The sequence below is a fragment of the Cloeon dipterum genome, chromosome 4 (genome assembly GCF_949628265.1).
Source record: "Cloeon dipterum chromosome 4, ieCloDipt1.1, whole genome shotgun sequence".
NCBI classification, from domain to species: Eukaryota; Metazoa; Arthropoda; class Insecta; order Ephemeroptera; family Baetidae; genus Cloeon; species Cloeon dipterum.
In genome coordinates, this window is record NC_088789.1 from 25,984,927 (window position 1) to 26,006,995 (window position 22,069).

Below are 22,069 nucleotides of genomic sequence, written 5' to 3' on the forward strand. Positions count from 1 at the left end.
GAATGTGTTAATAATTTATAATTTTATTTATAAGGCTGTGAAAAACACCTCAAATTCGTCTGAAAACTAAGGCGGTTCAAAACTATTTTCCGCCTAACGAATTAAATAAAAAATAAAAATGCTGGGTGTTTCCTCGAGAGATTTGATTTTTCATATTTTTGCTAAGAAATATATTGATTTTTTATTAAGTATATGTAGTTTTAGGATAAAAATAACCAAGTTTGATGGAAAATGGAATCCATTTTCCCGGAAAATCAGGATGAAATCTTGAGAAATCATATTCTTGGTGCTTACAAAATTGTAAGTATATCTCGAATTCTAATGAACTCTGTGCCTAGACGCCTATTTAGACGGTCAACAACTCTGATTATATTTGCATTTTTTATTTGACCTCAGGGGTGACACAAAGCACGTACCGTGTGGGAGAGACACAGAGGAAAATTATTGAGCCGAACCAGACGCTTCTCTCGCCTTTGATAGTTAATTTTGAACATCATTGAGATATAATCCGCCACAAGTGGTCTGAATCCTTTTGGTCGGCGGAAAAGCTAAAAATTCTCTCTGTACATAAAAGGATTAATTATTTCATTTCATACGCACTTTGTAATTATTAAAAAAACCGGCTCGAGCCTTTTGAGTGGCGCGCAAAGCCAGACGCTATAGGAACAAAACAGGAATTAAGAATAATTTGCGCAAATTATTTCGCAGACAAACAGCTCGACGCGAATTGCACGCAATTTGGTGTGTCGAGGGCGGCGAAAGAGCGCCTTTTTGGTCGGCGGCAGCGCGGCGGCAGGGCGCAGGGTCCGTGCGTATCGATCTGTGGGCCCAGCAACGAGAGGGGCTGCAGCCCTCGGACTTAAAAGCCGCCGCAGCACCACCTACGCGCCACAAGTCGCGCGGACAGACAAGCGACCCGAACCCGCGTCGCAGCTGCCGAACCGACCGACATCACCTGCAAACGACACCTCGCGGTAAGCACCATTTACCTGCACACGTTGCAAAATGCACCAGAGCAGGCTAATTGCTGTCCGAAAGGCATTTTATGCACGCCTCCCTCGCTCCAGTGTGCGTGCCCAGGGATGATTAGTTAAATAAGCATGACGCAAACAAGGTGAACGAACAAGTTTTTTGCCGTCGGTTCGTGTTTGTTAAGGGAAAGGGTCGTTTCTCGGCCTTGATTGAAAAATTTCGACCTTGTGCCGCTAACAAGCACAAAAACTAGAAACATAAACCCCAGGGTGGATGTATTTTTAAAAACAACTGTTTCCCCGATTTCTTGAATTTTCAGGTCAGCGTAAAATAAGTAAGATGAATATTTTTAATTTTGTTACAAAAGCACATAGCCCACACACGGGATATGCTGAGCAGATCAGGTTCTAAAAAATATATTAAAACTAATTAAAAATAAATTAATTCAACAGAAATGATTTTTTTCATTTCTATATGTATTAATTGAGAAATAATTAAGATCTAGCCTCGTCCGCTCGGACGCAGCCTTCCTCTTGCTCCTTCGCAACAAACCTTCTTCAAGCTGCACTGATTTTTAGAGTTTGCCCCTAGAGAAATTCCCTGAATTTGACAGTGTTCTCTAATTAACTGTGAGAAAAAATCAAATCGACCAAATTTTAATAAGAGGCTTCCACTTTGGGTTATATTTTACAATCTAGAACGGCTTCTATTCAAATTGAATGCTCTCTGATTTTGCTCTGCTGCTATATCATATTTAATTACTGTGCAAACAAAATATCATCGCGTGCTTGCCCTTTTTTAAGAGAGTTAATGAGACAGTCAGTCGCGCATTATTCACAAAAACCGTGGGTGAAATTACAAACCTTAATGGACTGGACTTTGCGTCCTTTGAGATAGTTTGCGTCAGACATGAAATAATTAATTAGCACAAAAATTGTATACGTTCACTTTTCGTTTTTGCTAGAAAGCACGGATTCATTGCAGGGAAAAAAATATGGTAGATTTTACAAGGGCGCAGCTTTTATAGCTAAATTGTTAGGAGAAATGTTATCATAACGATCTTGTGCATTTCTACCTTATCTTTTATTTAAAAAAGAAACGAGGCCATTTCTTGATAGCGAAAAGCGGGATATAATTTTCAAAAATATTGCAATAATCAAGAATGTAATTTTTTTCCCCCCGATGACGCAGTCACACTGTTATCGAAGTTATCGGGTTCTGGGTCATTGATTAGGGTGTTATCTGATTATTACTCATCAGCTCATGAAGAGGAAGTGCACAGTTTCTAGAGCCCCTTTGCGATTGTAAAATATTTCTTCTCAAGCCCCAATATTTTAAGTTTTAATGGAATGCATTTTAACAATTTCCCGGTAGAGAAAAATTAATATACAAGAAAGTTGTGACACGTACGCCGCCATTCGGGATAATTGTAATATAGAAGTCCCGCAGGGTTTTAATTAACAATTCAGCATCGGCTCAAACAGCGGTGGTGTACTCGTGAATTTTCAAAAGTTCCGCATGACTGATAGCCCGAAATGAATTATGTATGTATTCTGCTGGAAAAGTCCCAGCGGGCCCGAAAGTTGTGATTAATAATTCAACTGTAGAGAGCGTGTCACGGTGATGGAAATGCTATTTTTTTTGGAAACAAGAGAGCCCGACCTTTGCCATTTGCGCAACATAATGAGAAACATTTGTTTCCTCATTTGCAGAATGATGTTATCATCGTACGGGTAGAAAAATAGCCTCCTTTCACAAGAAAATTGCTGATGAAAAACAGCTGCAAAAAGAAAAAAAAGGGCAAACAGCAATCAGTGTAGTAAAAAGTCCGCACTTTGACGAGAGAGTTAAATGCATCTACCGGCGAATGTTCTACTTCGTGTAATTAACATCCAAGTTTTTCCAGGAAAATTCGACTGAAATATATCTCCATTTTCAATGCTCCTTCTCTGGTAAAAGGTTCAATTCAGGGAGGATCAAATGATGTGCTTATTTGGTAGCATTGGATACCGAGAATTCTCGAAATCAATTGCAAACGGACTGAGCCAAATATATAAATAGAAATGCTGCAAAACGATAAAAGCTCTTATTCCAGGAATAAACTTTAGACTCATATGGCATATGTGTATATTTCAAGTTTTTGTGTTTAAATAGTGGATATTGATCATAACCGCATATTAACATTAATCGTGACGGTCTGTTATCAATGAGTCAGATATCTACAAAGCTGAGATTAAGTGATAATTTGATTTTTGTTATGTTATTTGGCTTTGTTAATATAATTGCGTATCTTGGAATGGTAAATAAACTGTATGTTTTGCTTTTCGTAACTTTAAGAAACACATAAGCCAATAAGTAACATATTTTCACCCTTTTAGGAGTTAATTGAAACACCCCCTTATAAAGATGAGCTTTTGCGTGTTTTATTCATCTGCAGAGAGAGCACTCCAGGGGCACCTGTCAAAAGTGCCAAGAGCTGGCAAGGGGGAGAACGAGAGAGGGAATCTTGACACTTAAGTGTATCAATTGATGGTACGATTTCTCAAGAAATAAAAACAATACGACCACAGAGGTGCTTTCTGCAGAAAAACGAGCCGACGAAGGCCGATGTAGTGAGCCCCGTTGCATCGCCATGGCAACAAACCAAACACCAACGGATTGGCCTGCAGGCTCGACTTGATCATTTCGCCATTCAGGGGCGAATAGATATAGGCCCCTCATTTAATCAAGTCGGAAAATTACATCACCGACGCCACCCTGATGGAAACACAATGCGTTTGTGCCAGATCAACAGATGGCTCGATTTAATGCGAATTAGTCTACTGCATGGCCAATCAATATCCGCGAATGGATGGTTCGTTCACCCTTCATCAGGGTCGGACTGGAAGATTGAAAAATTATTTTCTCCATTTTGCAGACTTAGCAAAAATCTGCACAAATTAAATCAGTTCTTGATTTTATTAGTTTCGTTAATCTAATCATCCCTTTCCAAAGCTCAAATAAAATATAAAAACCTTTGCATTCCCGAAACACCCAGAGATTTTCTCACTCTTGCCCCAAACGCAAATATATTTATAACAAAATTGAAAGTATCATTTTTAGCTCCTTATTCTTCATTTTCCCGACGAAAAAAACGAACTAGCTAACGAATTGATTAATTAATTAATTTGTCCAGTCCATCCCTAGCTCTAAATATGAATTCGGCGCACAATACAGCCCTGACGAGGGTCGAACAGACGCGACCCACGCCCGATCCGAACGCGTTGATTAATTAGCCGGGTTGATGAGCACACGACGAGCAGACAGTGACAGAGAGTGGGTTGATGCGTTTGACGTGCATGTGTTTAGTCTATTTCGATTGTTGCGTAGCTCCAGCGCGTAATTTGATTACTTGTGTGCGTTTATCACTCCAGCCGCGGGTCATGGGGTAGCATTTTGTAGTCCAATTAGTGATCCATATATAGGATAGCAACTATATATACAATGCTTGGCTTGATCGATTGAAACTATAGCTGTAATTGAAGGCCAATTTCGGTAGATTTTCTTTGTTTGCGCGGCAGCAGAGATATCGCCGTCTGTTTTAGAGACCTTTGAATACTAATAGATGTGTAAATAACATGTATGCAAAAAAGAGAGCTTTCAGAAAGCTCATTTTGATAGTAAAAAAATAAGGAGCGCTCCATGATTAAAAATGTAAACATGGCCTGGATTTAAATAGAGCAACGAGAAAAATTCCAGGAACAATTAAGCAGCTTAGCTTTTTTCATATTACGTTGCAGTTAATCATTCCAAGCAGGCAGAGTAATAATAAATTCCAAGGAAATAGGTCATTTAATGATGCCAGTGATGATAAAATAATTTTTTCTGCTTTTAACGAGCGCTACAAAAATGCACATATCCTAAATTCTGATTCGCTTAACTAACCTTATGATTTTTGGAAACATAAAACCGATTTCTAAAAGTGAACAATTCTGCTTCTTTTGGCACGAAATTATTTTTCCATTTCAGAATTAAATTGAGAGCAATTAAAAATACTCACGCAGGAATTTAATTGCGTTAGATGAGAGAATGGCTGGGATGGTCGAGACCCGTGGGGCTGGAACAGTGTACAATGTATTCACTTATAGCCAACTATCCTTAAATTTTTATACCCTCTAGTACAGTATAGAGCAAATATTGTATTTTTTACTCTTTGTTTCAATATTTTGTTTGATTAAAATCAATATATGTTACGATATTCTAAGAAATTAATCGAAAATTTGTTTTCTTAATAATTGTTCTCAGACTTTGACAAACAAACATGTATTCCTCGCGTCTATATAAGTTAAATTGTCATGTAATTATACAAAAATATACAAAGTTTTGAATTGTATCCCCCAATAATTATGAATATAATTTTTGTTTAATTTCCTTTATAAAAACACGCAAGCAAGCGTAGTGTACATAAAAATTATCTTATTGTAAAAGAATGAAAAACGTTCAAGAATAGATTCTATTCATGTTTTGTCGAGGGGAAATGTTAACCACCAAACCTGCAAAACTTGAGAATCCTCTTTATTTCCTTCCTAAAATAATGCGCTCAAGTTTCTTTTTATAGGCAACGATCGCATTAAAAATTCACACCCCTACTTTTCTCTCAGCAGCGGCTGGAAATTCCTCTCGAGGACGGAGGAAAGAAAGTTTGCCAAGTGCGTGGCGTGGCGACGACGCGGTTGCCTGCTAAAAATTTATGCCGCGCGCAAATAAAACTTTCCGGCCAAGCGCACGCATTGTTCTCCGGGTGGAGAGAGCGTGGGCCGTCGTCGCGGCGAATTCATCGTCGTCGGCGCTCCGAATTGCGGCACCTGCTTGGGACTGAGCCGTGCCCCAGTCTCTTAATTTGATTTCCAGGCAGCAATACGTGGGGTGGCTCAAGGCGAAATTCCGTGCTGCCCCGAGCATGCCATTAGCATCGTGCGGTTATTGCGGATTTCATCTCACGCTCGTGCTCGTCTTTGCTCACTTCTTTTCGCAATCGATAGCTGCACATGCCTTCGAGAATTCAGGCAGCCCACTCTGCCTCGCCTCGCCTCGCTTAATTGCAAAAGGGAAGCCTTTCGCGCGCTAAAAGCATCTAGCCACTAATGAAATCAACCGGAGCAACATTTCCATCTCAACGACGACTTCCGTTCCATTGTCTTCACTCTGGGGACGTGACAATCAGTCGAATTTACTCGAAACTTCTGACTTTTAAGAGAGCAACTTGTGGAATATTCGTAATTGAATTTTAGCCGTCAGTGAATTTTTTTTTTTAAGAAATCAGGAGCGAGGAACAGTTAAATAAATCAGATTTTGCTCAAACTCCTGGCTTTTGTCAGTGATTTATCACTTGATTTTTATTCTTTTCGTCGCGATCAATCCAACGGTGCGCAATTTATGGTCAAATGTCCCTATAAATTATGAAAAAATCACGTTTTGCAATATTGAGACAGTTGATGCTCACCGCTTGATTAAGATGCAAACTTTTAAGCCGGTATTTTATTAAAAGTTTAAACAGCAACCTGGGAAATTTTTAGCTCTTCGTAATTTTTCTTTCAAGGAGTAAATTGCCTCAAATTTTCTTTAAAGCTTTTCTTTAATGAAGTTGTATATTTATATATTAAGGGTGAGATTTTATCAGCTATAGTTTTAAGAAATGGCAAAAAAACTCACCAATTTGAGCAACTTAAATTTGAGTACTTACAATTAAAACTTCTTTAAGAGGGAACAGATTTATTAATTGTTTCAGGCATTTGACATTATTTTGAACTATTAATATTAAAAACGCTAGAGCTTTTTGAATAATGAAGAAATAGTTTCATTGAACAAAAAAGACGCAGTTATAAAATACGTAAAACGATTTGTCCCTCCAAGTATTAAAATTAAAAAAATTTGCAAGAAATCCAAATTATTGTGTTTATTGTCTAAAACTCACAGTCAATATAATTATAATAAATAAAGTTTGGGATTCTATCTGATTCGGACGGTGTATAATAATAACTTAAATAAATAGAAAATCATTTCATTTTTTGTATTCATTTAAAAATAATGAAATTCATAAAATTTTAAATTCAAATTTATTTATATTCTCCAGCTGAAATATTCGTTGCATTAAAAGGGGGGAAATTTGAAAATGTATAATATATGCTAGATCTTTACTTGTTGGAAGAGTAAAGGAGGACTTTTTTAAGCAACGAGCCTGAATTCCGTTCTATGAAACAACCAACTTTGAGTGCTGACACGTTAATGTAGTATATAATTAGGTTTTTGTTTGAAATTTCGCTCAAGGCAGCTCACAATTTCGATGTTGGGACCGCTCTAGTAAGAAAAAAATTCGTGCCGTACAGATTTTTTAAATTTTGCCTGAAAATGTTTAAGAATTTTGAACAAATTTAAATGAACGACATTTTTGCGATATTTAAATGTCGTAATCTCTCGTTTTATGATTTTTCCTGCACCCCTGCTGTAGCACGCAATATTCAGAAGTGGATTCCAAATAAACTCGCCCAATTTCCTCGGCACAAAAAGGCATTCATTTTCGTTCCACTTGAGAAACGATTGTGCTCAAGACTTCACCTCATTGTTACAGTCGAGTTGCCATTCTTCTCTTATTCCTTCGGCGCCTATATGTGTATTATATTCTTGTTCTTTCACGCAGAATGGACGAGCCCCTTTCACACGCCCCGGCACGTAGCACGTGATTTTCCATTCCGGCGACGCACTTTCGGCCTCTTTGTTCGCGACTCTCGGCGACAATTTCGCAACAAGCGCGAGCGCGCGCGTGTCGAGTCGAGCGTCAACCGTCTTTGCGAGCGACGAGGAACAAAAACTTGTGGCATGAATTCTTCGTCAGTGGAGCACTCGAGAATATTAACGCACAGAATGAATGGGCCGACGAGGAATTCGCTCATGAAGCAGAGTCGCCTGCCGCTCGGCGACGCAGGCAACGCGTCGCTCGAACGTGCCCGGCCCGTTGCATACGCTCGTCGACGAGGCCGGGTCTCGCTCTCTCGCTCTGTCACCGCTTTTATGAGCTAAAGTTTTTGCGTGGGAGATCGTTGAATCTGCTAGATTGGCATGGCAGAGAGAGCAGCCTCTCGTCTTGAGCGCTTGATTATTGACTGACTGACTGAGTGAGGGCTCGTTTCAAATCGACATCGCGTTTTTCTGCGCACTACTTCTTTCCTCCAGGAAAACTTCAGTAATTGCAATGAGAAGATCGATAGAAATGAGAATATTCTCCGATTGGGTGCCAGCGTTTTAAATATGGAATCGAAATTGGATTTCATCCAGTGCAGAGAGAGGTCTGGGAAATATGATTTTATCGGAAATTGCATATATCACTTGTTGCCACAGGCCATGAATAGTTCCAAATAATTTAAAGCAAAAAAGATGAGTATTTTCTAGGGCTATCAAGCCACTAATCTGACAAGGATTGATCCGAGGAAAATTATTTTTTCTTATTACCATCATGCAGAGAAAGGAAAACTTACCGTTATTTGCATTTTTCGAGTTTTGGACGTTCAAATCTTGAATTTTGAAAACTTTCAACGATTATTTACAGCTGTTAAGTATAATGGACAATCTTGAAAATTTTTAATTCAAGATTTTATAGTGGATTTTGACCGTTTTAAACGCTTGAAAGTATTTTATAAGCCGCTCTTCTGTTAGTTTAAGTAATTTTGCTGTTCAGTTCACAAATAACGTATATCTTAAAATAATTAATTTTAGCAGATTCGTGCGACGCGCAGATATGGCGTCCGGTGGAGTATGGCGCGAAAAAACGGTCACGTAAAAATTCGCGAAAAGAACCAAGTTTTCGTCAATATTGTGACATAATTTGCATTACTTGAACTAATTGTGTCTTTTGGGTCGTAAAAACAAACTCTTGACACTCGTACGAGAATCCAAAGAGAGCTTTTTGCTTCTCACATTCAGACGCCATCTTGGATCTGCGTAGTGGGAACCAATTTTATCGCACATCTGGCCCCCGTTGAAATTGAGAAAATAAATTAAATTATATTTGTGTGCACCACTTATATCAGACTTTAGTAATCCAATTTTTTTACCAAAAAATGTTAGTTTCGCACACATCAAAATACATATTATTTAGCGTAAAGGAGAAAACACATAAAAAACAGACAAAAACACACATATATTAAAATGAGCCATTAAGAAATTTGGGCAAATATAACAATACTTCCTGTAGAATAAATGTTTTATTACAAGCAACTTAACATTTTTTTTTAGAAAACTCTCAGAGTTTATTTCCTTCAAGTCAGAATGCACGGCGGCAATGGTATGTCGTGTGCGAGCTGCGAGTTTAGAGTGAGTGCAAAACTGCTATTGATTTACAAGAGCCGAGTGTGTCTGTCTGTGTGAGCGGTGATATTTCTAGTTTCAAGGCTGTCGACGACCAATTCGCAAGCCACCAACCCTTTTTTCCGCTCGCTTGCTTTCACGTTGATTGCATGCAAAACGTCAATGCCTTGGGCGAAAATAAACACGTCACTTATCAGCCGCGAAACACGCTCGGAATCGAGTAAAACATCCTGCGGAGACAGTCCTTTTTTGCAGGAAGTGCGTAGAGCGCGGAGGAGGACAGATTTACGAGGGCAGAGAGGGTAGCAATAATGCAAATCCTGCTACGTGCTGCTTTCCCGCACTGTCCGTCGGAATAAAAAACCACTATATGTGAACTGAAAAAAAGCCGAGAGTTGGCTCCGGGATTTTAGCGCGGGCGTGCCAAGGTTGCTAATTTGCTAAATGAGACGAGGAGGCCATGAATAAGCTTTAATTGTGCCTGCAATTGTGCGCTCTGCATTGTGCACTGTTCTATGGCTTGGATTCTTGGCAATAAACAGAATGGGGGCTTACTAACATTAATGCTTGGCAATTGCCTTCCTTAGAGGTATTCGGGATTAAAATTTTAGTAGTTCTTTGAGCTAATCCTTGATGAAATGAATTTTCTGGAGGTTGAAGTTAGCAGTAGGTACAAAAGTTGTCCTGATTTTTGTCGTTTTGGTTAAGTAATCCTGTTTTTGAGTGAATTTATGCACGCAATGAACTGAAATAAAATAATATTAAGAGAGGAGCCCTCTTTTCTAAGAAAACTTGAACGTTCAGTTTTGATCTGGAAATTTCTAAAATTTTTCCTCGGGGAATTTTGTTTTCGGAAGCACTAAAAAATTATATGCTATTTAATTAACGTTCTAGAATAAATTTTCAACACGCACATAGGTTTAACGATTTTAAACTCTGGCTAAACTTTATCTTTAAAGTGGAATGATACTGGGCAACAACTGAAAATTAGTTGAATTGTTGGTAGCCATAAGCAATTGATCGATAAACAATTTGTTCAACAATTTGCATTAAATAAAAAAGGACATTGCTACAATAAAAATTCAAATTTTGCCAAATTTCTCCAGAATTTATTGTGCTTGAACATATTTTCTTGGCATATTCCGATTCCTCTCGTCGAGATCTGTTCAATTGTGTATGCCACTTATTGGGGAAACTCTTGCTTTTGAAATTAAATCGGATTTCAAGTAAGGAGACAGCCATTACCATTTGAAAAACACGGTACCTTTCCAGCCAATTTTCTCGAAAAATTACAGTGCTTCCTAGGTCAATTTAGGCTTTAACTGAATCCTAAGGGGCGAGGTTATGCATTGGCAACAAGCATTTTCCAGGCTTTTGCAGTATCATTCCTCTTTTAAGTGAAATAATATATATCTCGCAATTTAGAAAAACAATTCATCTTAATTTACATTTAAAATTAGGAAAAAATTCAGTTTACAGCATAATTTTCGGCTCCAAAGTTTTTATTTTGGGCTTACAAAAATTTCAAATGGTTAGGCTTTATTTGCGTACTGAAAAATGCGGTTGAATGTGCCAAGAGGAGAATTCCCCTACTCAAAACTTACACGATTTCTAAGAGAGGAGTCGAAACCAAACAGAAAAAAGCATGTCCCAGGCAAAATAAATTTCAGAAGTCAATCCCAACAACAACAACTGATTCTATTGACATCTTGATAAAACCAACAATGCTCATCCTGTAGAGCTTCGACAGTTCAGAAGTTTCCTCTAGAAAAAAATCACGCCGCAAGGGATTCGGCCAAAACAGTGTTATTGATAAACACAAAAATCGCTGTCAATAAATTCATATGGTGCACATCCAAGCGAGCATCTGCCAGATTGATTTGTTTTTTTGCACGTGAGAAGGGCGCGTTCATGCATGCAGGGTGCTGCAAAATGCCAAGAAAGGAAAAAAAAAAGTTGGCACAATCACCGCGCACCATCGGATTGAGCTGTGTGACGCAAGTCGGCGCCCACACACACCGAAGGAAACAGAAGCAGCGCATGAAGGCGTAGTTTGTCGTTTGCAACATTTTTGCAGAGCGTCGTTTGATAAATTGCGGCAGATAGTAGCGCAAATCTTTTGCGTGTGTAGTGCGGACAAGTTGGCGCCAGTCTAGCTGGCACTGGATCAAAAAAGGCCCGCAGAGGGATGCTCTCTCTCTCTCTCTCTCTCTCTCTCTCTCTCTCTCTCTCTCTCTCTCTCTCTCTCTCTCCTCTCAGAATTATGTAATTGGATCTGGGGCCTAACTTAATATCGTGCTACGGCGACAATGAGACTTTCCTCCTCTGCTAAGTGTCAGAAATGGGCGCCGCAGAAAGACGCAGTTCTGTGTATTTTTCATCGATGACAATTAATTTGCATAATGGAAGCTCCAGCAGCAGCGTCTATAAAGGGAGATTGAGTTTTCTTAATATGCGCATCAAAAGGCAATTTCTTTGATGGAAGAGATTCTTTCAAAGAGAAATGGAGTGGAAAGTGACGTGTTAGGAACTGATTGCATAAATAAACTGAGAACCCCTTTGAGTAGTAAAGCGTGTAGTGCACATAAATGTGATTTAACGACTGACTGCGGCAAAATGTTGCCCGAGGGAGTCATTGGAAAATTATGAATGCTGCGATGCAGGCGCAAATATTTAGTATAAAAAGTTGTGCTATTCAACAGCGAGTCATTTCCGTGAGAGGTAATTTCTATCTATCAAAAGGATAGAAAAGTAATTTGTGTAAATTGAATGGCTTGATTTTCTGTAAAAAGCAAACAGAAAAGAGGCATAAAAACTTAATTATCCTCTTCAAAAGAAGATCTAAATCAAGGCAACTGCACTGTAGGAGTGATTTGGAAGTAAGCCTTTACTAACATAAGTACAGTTTTAGTTCAATTTAGGTTTTGTATCGATTGATGGGTGTTTGTTCAAGGCTCTGTACTCTGTAACTTTCATAAAATGCAACTGCGAAGAAAATAACTCCACATATTAAATAAATGATGAAATTTACTATAGTCAAAAATTTTTTGGGCAATTATTTCACACTTTCAAAATAAAAGGAAATAATTTAATAAATTTAATCTGTTATTTATGAAAAATATTGCGATCAATCAATCAGCTACGAAAAAATTGGAGCAATTAAATAACGAGTTTTGGAAAGTAAAAAAGGCACATTGATCTATTCCTTTAAAAAAAGACATCAGATTGCTTCTAAATTATTTTTAAGCATTTCTCATGCGGATTTCATTCGTTTGGAGTCACTGAACAGTGCTCAAATTGAAAAACAATCTCCAGAAATGATTAATCAAGCATCCTGCCCTTCACTTTTAGGTTTTACGAGGGTGTCGTCTCATTTCTTAAAGAATAACATCTCCCTCGGTTTGTTGTACAACATTTGTCCTTTTGTTGTTTTTAGTTGGATTGGCCCGTCATTCAGGGAACTAAAAGCAGCAACCAAACAAACAAGTTTTTTTGTGTGTGTGCTCTCGGCAGAAGGACTCGGGGCCAAGTTGCCGCGGCCAATTTGGAAGGGGCAGCGAGATATGAATCACGTACGCGCCGGCGAGGGAAGCATCAAGCGGTCCGTCTTTGAGAAATAATCGGCCGAGCGCATAAATCCCAGGACGCACACACAACCTGCAGAACTGACTACTCGACTTTTACGCTGACGCAAATCGATGCGCCGACTGAAATTGATTCGCGGCGCCGGCGACCGGGCGACGCCTGACGTGCCGGAAATTTCCTCGAATCCAACCACTCTCCGCGCTCTCGCGACGACTCCCTTTTTATTCATGAGCCCCATTGTTGTTGCTGTCCCCTGAGGCGAAAGAAATGGAATGAAATGTCTTTTTTCTTGTCTGTGTTGCGCAGAGCCAATAGCTATGCAGCGAGTTTTACTGCTGCTGCTGGCCGTCGCGACATGGGACGCCTGGGCCGCGTCCATCCCTTTCGACGAGGGATCTGACAGCCTGAGAGGAGCCCTCGAGGCTTTGGACCGCAGACAACGAGCCCTCCAGCAGAGGCCGCAATACGTGCAAAGACAGCATGCCAACAGGTATGTTGCATTTTTTTTGCATATCTTAGAAAAATCTTTTAGTTTTTTTAACTCTTTCATAAATCGTGTGCATTTTTTTACTAAAATTAATAGTTTTAAAGCATTTTAACAATCCCAAGCCATTAAATCCGTTAAAATGTATCGTTTTGACCTAAATTTTCAATTCCTCTTTCTCGAACCTATAATTTAACTCATTAAAAGTTTTGACCGAAACTAATTAGAACTCTCCAAAGCGTAACGAACGGGAGAAAAATCTGTAAATTAGCCGCAAAAGCTGATTTTACTGGAAAAATCATGCTTTTACCGGTTGGCAACGAGGCTCTACAAAATTTTTCCTTGAATTGAACAAGATCAATAACCTGTTAATGGAAAATTCAGCGGGGAAAATTAAGCTTTTAAAAGGGTTCTTCTTACCTTTAAAGAGCGTTTAAATTCCAATCATTTTTCTCAAAGCAATCTTATTACATTTACATTTTTTTTCTGCTGGATGACAAGTTTTGGTTTCTATACCCGAAGCCCCAGTTCAAGAGCGACTCATTTTTTCGCTTGTCAAATTACAATTTTATTAATAGCAAACCAACATCCCCTAATTTTCCTGCGGTGATAATTTTTATTTTTTTATTCAGCTAATTTAAATTTCTTAAAATATTACTGAAATAAATTTGTGTTCGTTTCTATAATTTCAAAGGCAAATTTACTCATTGTTTCCATTGTAGAGGGAGTAATTTCATTCCAGCCATAATGTTATGCAAGTCTAAAGTATACTTTAGCTGCTTGCTTCACTATTTTCAAGACGGACCTAATTTTGTTAAGGCGTGAAAGCTGAAATAACTTCCTGAACTATACGATAAAAAAAGTTCTCCCCATTACAAAATCAAAGGAAAACTTCTCGCAAATTGCCTGTTCTCCTATCACTTTTTGTTGGTTTTGCTGAAGATATTGCACAAATCAGAAATCTGTCAATTGCAACTTAGTCAGAATTAATCTAGCTGACTTATTATTTAAGATTTTACCTTTTATCTAGAATTACGTTGCAACCTTCGCGTACCCAGGCGTTCATTCGGGTCGCAGGACAGAACTCCCCTGACTTTCCAAAAATAAATTTAAGAAAGCAAAATAAAAAAGCTCACAATCAGTGAAATATTGTTTCTCTCCACTCACTCTGCCAAACTTGCGGGGTGTTAAGTCTGCGGACGTCTCCCAGTACACTATTGCACGTTGCTATCGCGTGGAGAAATAACTCTCGAGTGATCCAAGGGTTATTTCATTCATGGTTATATAGTGATGACGAGCGAAGGGTTTCGCCCGCCAGAAAACATGGCCGAGGGTATGTGAGTGACCAATAGTCTCACAACACTTTTACAAATGACAATGAAACGCAGGTGGTCGACGACGAACTGCTTTAGACTGGGAAATTGATTCGCCCCCCAGAAAGATTACTTTTGCTATTGAAATAATTCTGACACAAAGGGCGTTGAGGATTTCCGGGGAGATTACTTATTACTTTGTGCAGGTGAAAAATAAGTATTGTTAGAAATAGCGCTTTTGATCGAAATCCATTGTGGTATACTTATTGTTAATATGGAATATTATTGGAAATAAAGTGTTTGGAAATTTCCATTGGGGTTGCGGTGCCATAAAAGATTCACAAATCAAACCTCACATTCGCGCTCATTTTATCAGTTATACACAATGCAGTTTTGTATAATATAGTAAGCTGGAAATAAAAGTTACCAAAGTTCTTGGAGGACTTCTAATCAAAATAAAATTCGTGCATAAATCAGCCCATTCACTGGTCTAAGATCTAATCTCGTCCTGAATAGGCTCCCGCGGGATAAGAAGGACAACGACGGAGAAGACGACTCGGTGGAGCTCATCAACGACGACGGTCAGCCGGAGGACATCGGGTAAGCGCGTGCATGCTTTAATAGTATTATGGCCGGCCGCTTTGCATAATGGCCAGCAAGTCGCGTGGTGCGTCCATTAGCCGGGCCGTTGCAGAAAGTTGGTTCTATCGGTTTATGACCAGACCATTTATTTTCTGCTTTGTAGCTATGGTTACCAGCGCGAACGTCAACCGGGAAAGTTGTCGCCGGAGCAGCTGAAGCAGGCCATGTTGGCCGTGCTTGGAGATCAAGGTAGGCACTCTTACTCACTCACACACACGCACACATTCGACGAAGTATTATTTGGCCTCTCTGTGTTTGCCATTCCTCTCACACTCTCGGGGAGAAACTCTTCAGGCACTGCAAAAGCTTAGAAAGTAAAACAGATGATGGGAAATGGGAATCGTGAGCCTCATGTTACACCCACAAAAGGTGCTCGCACAAAAATGTTAACAAGTGTTCCAAACCAGATAGAAGTCTCATTCTCCCTCTTACGATCGATGTTATCAGAAGTTTTGCAAAATTTGTTGTGAAATAAGGGAGCATGCATGGTTCTTTTGAAAGCAGCGCACATAGCTTTGCTCTTTCTCTCAAGGCCTCGATAACGTGACGTGCGCGGGCACGTGTGCATGTTGAAAAACATTAGATGCAGTAAGTTTGATTACTTTGCATTCCGTAAACAACAGTTGCTTGAATTCCCGCGGATAAATTCTGCACAGCAGATAAGAAAGTTTCAAGTGAATAATTTCCCGTGTTTTTTTTTTTCGATGGTTTAGAGCCTTCCAATTTTCTTTTTGTTGCTTCTTTTGCATTTCAGAAATGAATAAAAATCTTTTTTATGTTAAACTCACTGGTTCAGCCCATCTCATTGTCAGAAGAACGTTTTATTGTTTGCGTGACTATGTAGTTTCTGCTTGTTTTTTTTGCTATATCATGCATTGACAAACGGAATGTGAATAAAGACCTAGAGAGACAGGCGGAGTAATTAAGTCGCCAAAACGTTTTTTGCTCCCATTAAAACCCCATGTTTAATTCCTCTGTTTAACGATCTACTTGCAGCAAAAGATTTTTTTCTATCAATTAATAAAAACGCAGAAAACCCATTAAAAGTCGATTAAAATCGCTTTAATTGCTAATAAAAATACGCAAATTGGAGGCAAAAGCCACGGTTTTTGCAGCTCCAATTCGCAATTAACTCATTTTAAATCCACTTTGAATACATATAAATGCTGGATATACCGATTCTTTAGCTGCAAGTAGACACTTAATTAATCATGCAGTGTCACGCGTGACGGCAGCAGAACAAAAAGCAATATACGAGTGGCATCGAACATTCATGGGTTCTTACTGGAGGAAATGCTTTCACCGACTCTTTTTATTCCGCTCGTCTCTACTGAAGGTCTCTCAATATGAATAAATTATTCACTCCCATTTCAATAGTGAGAACAGTAAACAAAATATTTTTTAGCGCATGATTGTAGTGAGTTTTTCTTCAAGAATGCTCACAATCAGTAGCTATACGGAACCTGAAATCAGGGCACCGACGCAAATTGCGATTTCTAGGAAATAAATATCAAAAGAAACGATCTGTGTTCTTGTTAGAGCTCCGCGTGTACTAATTGGAGAGCTGTCGGCAACATTTCCCATTAGCGTTCAGTCAAAGAAAACGGGAAAGAGTTGTTTTTGCTGGGGAGTGTAACAAAGCAGAAACGGAAAGCTCTCTCTCTCTCTCTCTCTCTCTCTCTCTCTCTCTCTCTCTCTCTCTCCATATTGTAGACACAACAGGGGGAAACAAACGAGACGTGTGTATGTGTGTGTGCCCTGTCAACAAGGTCTCCCGCGGCCGCGCGCGCCGCAAATTGAGAGGCGATATATCCCTTTGTCATTGCAGTGTGTGTTTTCCATTCCATTTGCTGTCCGTCCGTCCCGTCCGTGGTGTTTTCTCTAGAGAAATAATTGCAGACGACGAGCCGGACAACGAGGGCGAGGACTACAGTGACGATGAGGAAAAGCGCGGAGCGCCCGCCTCCATGTTCCGCGAACGCAACCAGCAAATCAAGCAGCACCACCGCAAACGAACCTCCGACTCGACGGCCGAGGAGGAGCGCAAGTACCGCCACCTGCTCGCCGCCCTCTGGGACAAGTACCAGGCCGAGGAGCAACAGGTAATGTTAAAATCACGCCCCGCCACGCCGGGACACTCGCGATTTTTCGCCGCCCCCGCCCCCGCCGCCGCAGACGCAAATGAGATTATGCAAATGCCGACGAGATGCGGGCGGCGGATACCGAGAAGTCGCGTTTGCAGCTGTCTCACCATTTGCATAATGGCTTTTGTGGCGGAAAACTTATATACGAATGCGCTCTGGGGTCGGGCAGACGGATGGCTGCGCACTTTTCAACTTGTAATTGGGTTCGGGCGTGAGTTTCATTGGAGCGCAAACAAAACCAAAATTGATTACGACGAAGGGTTGCTTGTTTCTCCAGACGCCGAGCAGATATTATGATTCACGCCCGAGAAACTTCTCCATGGCGTGAAAACTCGAGTTTGCAAACAACTTACTTGTAGTGAAGCTTTACAGAAAATTTGTGATAAAATCCTTTTTACCTTAACTTGAAATACTATCTAAAAGTTAGGAAAAGGCTCAATAATTCCCAGGTTATGCAATTTAAATTTTTTAGAAAATCGGCTCCCTACTGTAAAATCACGATTCATTTCACAATTTAGTGAATTTATCCTCCAAATTCGCGACGAGAGGGATCGAAATCAAGGGAAAATAAATCATGACGACATTTAATTTTTCGAGGAATTTGGAAAAATCTTAAATTTAACTGTTCTTCTGTCCTGACTTCATTATTGCACATAGATGAGGATAAATATTGCTAAATTTCCCACAGAATAGACTCAATAAACCACATGCTTAAGCCAAGAATGCAAATTTTTCAGATTCAATTTATTGAATCATTCCCTCCAACACAATTTAGCCTATATTAAATGTGTCAGCAACTTTTAAAATAGAAAAATGAGTACCATTTCAGTTTTTTCCATGTCATAATTAAATGCAACTCATTCGAGCGATGATAATGATAATAAAACGCTAAAGATAGGATTTTGTTTCTGCTCGCGGTGCAGATAAACACCCACAGTCAGCGCCAAGGCTGATATGGCGATGATTAATGGCTTTCATTATGGCACACACGCTATTGATTTTCGCGCTCGACTCTTTATTTGAGCAGCGGAAAAGTGCGGAGTAAGGCGTCGTAATCACCATTAACGCTGAAAGATTAATGGTCTTACAGGGAAATTTATTTTGCGGATGCGCAGTGACAATTTATTTATGGTGCAGCACTTCAAACTTCTGCAGACTAGAGACCAAGGCTATTTATTCCCTTCAAGCCTCGCCACGATGAATTTATTTGCTAATTTTATTATATCAACTAGGTCAGTTTAAAAATTGATTATATACAAGGAGATCTCTCTAAATAATTCAATTTCTAACTAACACAATTTTTTATGGCTCGCAGGAAGCAAAACGGCAGGGTGGAGACTACGGCTATGAAGGCTACGACTTTTACAACTCGCCCATGGCCTGGGGCTCAAGCCACTTTGACGGAGTGAAGCGCAACTACGGCTATAACGAAGGCTACGACATGTACAACTCGCCGATGGCATGGGGCGACGGCCACTTTGAGGGCTACAAGAAGCGCAGCGCCGAGGACGACCCCTGGTACCCTGCCTATAACCGGCTGCCCAACAAGCGGATCACCCTGAGGAAGCGTAGCTCAAGCCCACCATTGCACCAGGAAACCGACGAGAAGACCAAGGCCGAGTTGGCGGAGATTTTCGACAAGAAGCAGCCGTCCAACAGCGTCAACCACAAGCAGACGCCGGTGACCACTGTCAAGCCTGTGGCCAGCATCAGCACAGAAAAGCCGCAACAGGTGATTTTAAATTAAAATCTCGGAAAGGAAATCTCAATACGCATGAAATGGTATTTTATCGTAGTATTTTTATTCAAATTTAGTTGATTTTAAAATATGTTTTAGAAAATTTAGTCTTTTAATCTTCTAATCATTTTAAAATTTTAAAAAAGCTTGATGATCAGATTCACAGTTGCACAGCTTGTGTTTGAGTGGTATTTATTTATTAATTGAAAAGCCGAAGGCAAATAAAACTTTCGCATAAATAAAGTTTTTTCGATTTTAATATTTTTGTGTTTTTTACCAACCAGAAGGTGATCAAGAAGAAGTCTGTGGACTGGAGCCAGTACTTTGGCATGGACAAGCGAAGGAGTCTGGACGAGATGGACGACGACGAGAGGAAAATGATGGAGCGCTACTACCGCACCTTCGCCCTGGCCACCACCCTGAAGCGGAAGCGCAGCACCCCGATTACCGTGCAGAGCGGCGATCCCAAGCTGGACGACATGGAGCACAAACTGAGGGTCATGGAGGACCTCATCGTGGACGAGGCGGTCAAGTACACCGGCGCCCACCAGGGCACTGACGACCCCGTAGATGTGAAGAAAGTCAAGGTTTGAATTTTAGAATTTTTTTCCACGACGTCGGGATTAAAAAATCTTATGCGCGCAACATTTATTTATTTTTTAATTAATCATACCAATTGAAAATTTCACTTGAAAATATATAAATTATATTATATCAGCCGTTATTCAAATTGAAAATCAACAGAAAATAAAACAACCTCTTTTATTTATATAGAAATGCCAGTTGTTAGCAAACCAACATATTTATTTGAGAACAGCGGGGGCCAGATTCGTGCGACGCGCAGATATGGCATCCGTGGAGTATGGCGCGAAAAAACGGTCACGTGAAAATGCGCGAAAAGAACCAAGTTTTTGTCTATATTTTGACATAATTTGCATTACTTGTACTAATTGTGTCTTTTGGATCATGACACTCGTACGGGAATCCAAAGAGAGCTTTTTGTTTCCCACATTCGGACGCCATCTTGGATCTGCGCAGTGGGAACCAATTTTTTCGCACATCTGGACCCCGCTGTTTGAGAAATTTCGTTATTTTAAATTCTTATAATATCAGGTCCTGCGGGAACTGTTATTTGTTTTTTCACCCTCCAGCAAATTAAGTTTGCTCAGACTAAACTTTATAATTTGGCCTTTTGTTCTCAGGACCAAGTTTTAAAGCAATTAGCCGCAGCATACAGTTTGGAAAAAATGAGGCAGGGCCTTGCTGAGTTCCGCTCAAGTTTGAATGAGAATTCTGAGGAGAAAAGGTAAAAGTCATCGCTCAAAACTTTCCCAATTTAAATATTTATACAAATTCACAATTTACAGGTCCATTCGGAAGTAATTTATTAATTGGTGGGGATTTACGACGTTTAAACAACAAAATTTAAGTAAGTATGAGACCTTTTTTCGCAACATGCGAGCTTCAACGTAACAAAAAAAAAAAATGACAGATTGGATCAACTGCGGGCGCAGAGTTGCTGACGACGAGAGTTTTACAAGTGTCGCACACGCTGACGAGGTCGTCTTTCAAGTGCAACGCTAAAACCAACCCCCAGCGTGATTTTAGAGTGCAAGAGACGACCTCCTGAGAGATGCTCCACTTGTAAATTGGATTCTGACCGCGATATTTTGAAACTCTTCAACAGGCACACGTCTAAATTTTGAATAAAAGGTCATTGTGTCTTTAACCAAAGTGTACTGTTAAATTTAAACGGCTATAGCTCCCTTCTCTATAGGTGTTCCGATTCTCTATTCAAAACCATTCTATTAAAAAATGCATTCATGAAAAAGGAATAACTTGGTGTCTTTTGGTGAATGTGTACATATAACTTATGTGCTTTAACCAAAGTGTAATTCAGTGAATTAATTATAAATGGATTGTTATGCATGTGCTTTCGAGATTGTTCCTTCTCGCATTTGGTACTATATATAGAATATTCTACATCAGATACCCTTATTACATTGATATACGCTTGCGTTTTAAAGCAGAGATAACGATATAAAAATAGACAGCAATATACACAACTATTTTTGACGTATTTGGATTATTTAGTTTAACTTTAAGACATGATGGTCAACAATAATTGTATATTTTCGTAATTGGCGCATTTTGAGTGGCTGAACCATGAATCTGAATGTTAATTTCTAACCCTTTCAGCTCATTATAAAAGAATGTTGTGCGCGCAAATTCATAAAAAAAATACAGGAGAATGACATGAATCATGACAATAAAAGAGATGTTCAACACACAAAAGCGGTAGCTTACCAAGTGACATTTTGGTTAAATCCCGCACAGCTATTTCATTTGGAAATGATTTTGAAATAAATGTGCATGTTTATCCAAATCTGAGAATGAAATAAAGTTATTCGCCGTCGAAAATCTGTCAAGAGAGGAAAATAAAGAAACACACACACTCGCCCATGATAATGTTGAATCCCTTTAAAATTCTATATTTAATGTAATATTATAACGACGTACTCAAAATCTGTGTACAAGTGAAGCCTGATGAAGCAGAGCAACAATGGAAAAAGAATTAATAAAAATTTGATCTCATAAAAGAGCACCGAAATTTTTAATTAATATATCAACAAAAAATCCTTTGCTTTTGAAGTTTTAACCGATTTAAAATTTACCTGCTGCAAAAGAAATTCAGCATTGTTTGTAACTTAATTAGATATTTCGCAACAATTGCTGTAGAGAAAAAAAAGTCTTGGTAAAATAGTTTGTTTCTTATTGTGATAATCAGCTCTATATCAGAATTGAGATTAGTCAGGCGCGGAGACGATTGGCACACGCACAATAAAACAAA

The 22,069-nt window shown here is 39.4% G+C and overlaps 1 protein-coding gene across 2 annotated transcripts; it reads left to right on the forward strand.

Annotated features, from left to right (window-relative positions):
- The first annotated feature begins 841 nt into the window (after positions 1-841).
- On the forward strand, positions 842-21,821 carry LOC135942939 (probable serine/threonine-protein kinase kinX). 2 transcript variants are annotated; one of them, XM_065489296.1, is made up of 10 exons: positions 842-974; positions 13,204-13,387; positions 15,211-15,294; positions 15,440-15,525; positions 17,236-17,438; positions 18,796-19,212; positions 19,503-19,805; positions 20,421-20,524; positions 20,586-20,647; positions 20,711-21,821. In XM_065489296.1, the coding sequence occupies exons 2-9, from the start codon at positions 13,215-13,217 to the stop codon at positions 20,599-20,601; spliced, it is 1,386 nt and encodes a 461-aa protein (XP_065345368.1). In that variant the 5' UTR covers positions 842-974; positions 13,204-13,214; the 3' UTR covers positions 20,602-20,647; positions 20,711-21,821. The 2 variants fall into 2 exon arrangements, with proteins under 2 accessions (XP_065345368.1, XP_065345369.1); XM_065489297.1 differs by lacking the exons at positions 20,586-20,647; positions 20,711-21,821 and having other exon boundaries at positions 20,421-20,528.
- The last annotated feature ends 248 nt before the right edge of the window (positions 21,822-22,069 follow it).

Coding starts and splice junctions, on each gene's coding strand:
- LOC135942939 (XM_065489296.1), top strand. CDS start 13,215: ATGCAGCGAGTTTTACTGCTGCTGCTGGCCGTCGCGACATGGGACGCC. Junction 13,388..15,210: donor CAAAGACAGCATGCCAACAG/GTATGTTGCATT, acceptor CGTCCTGAATAG/GCTCCCGCGGGATAAGAAGG. Junction 15,526..17,235: donor GGCCGTGCTTGGAGATCAAG/GTAGGCACTCTT, acceptor AAATAATTGCAG/ACGACGAGCCGGACAACGAG.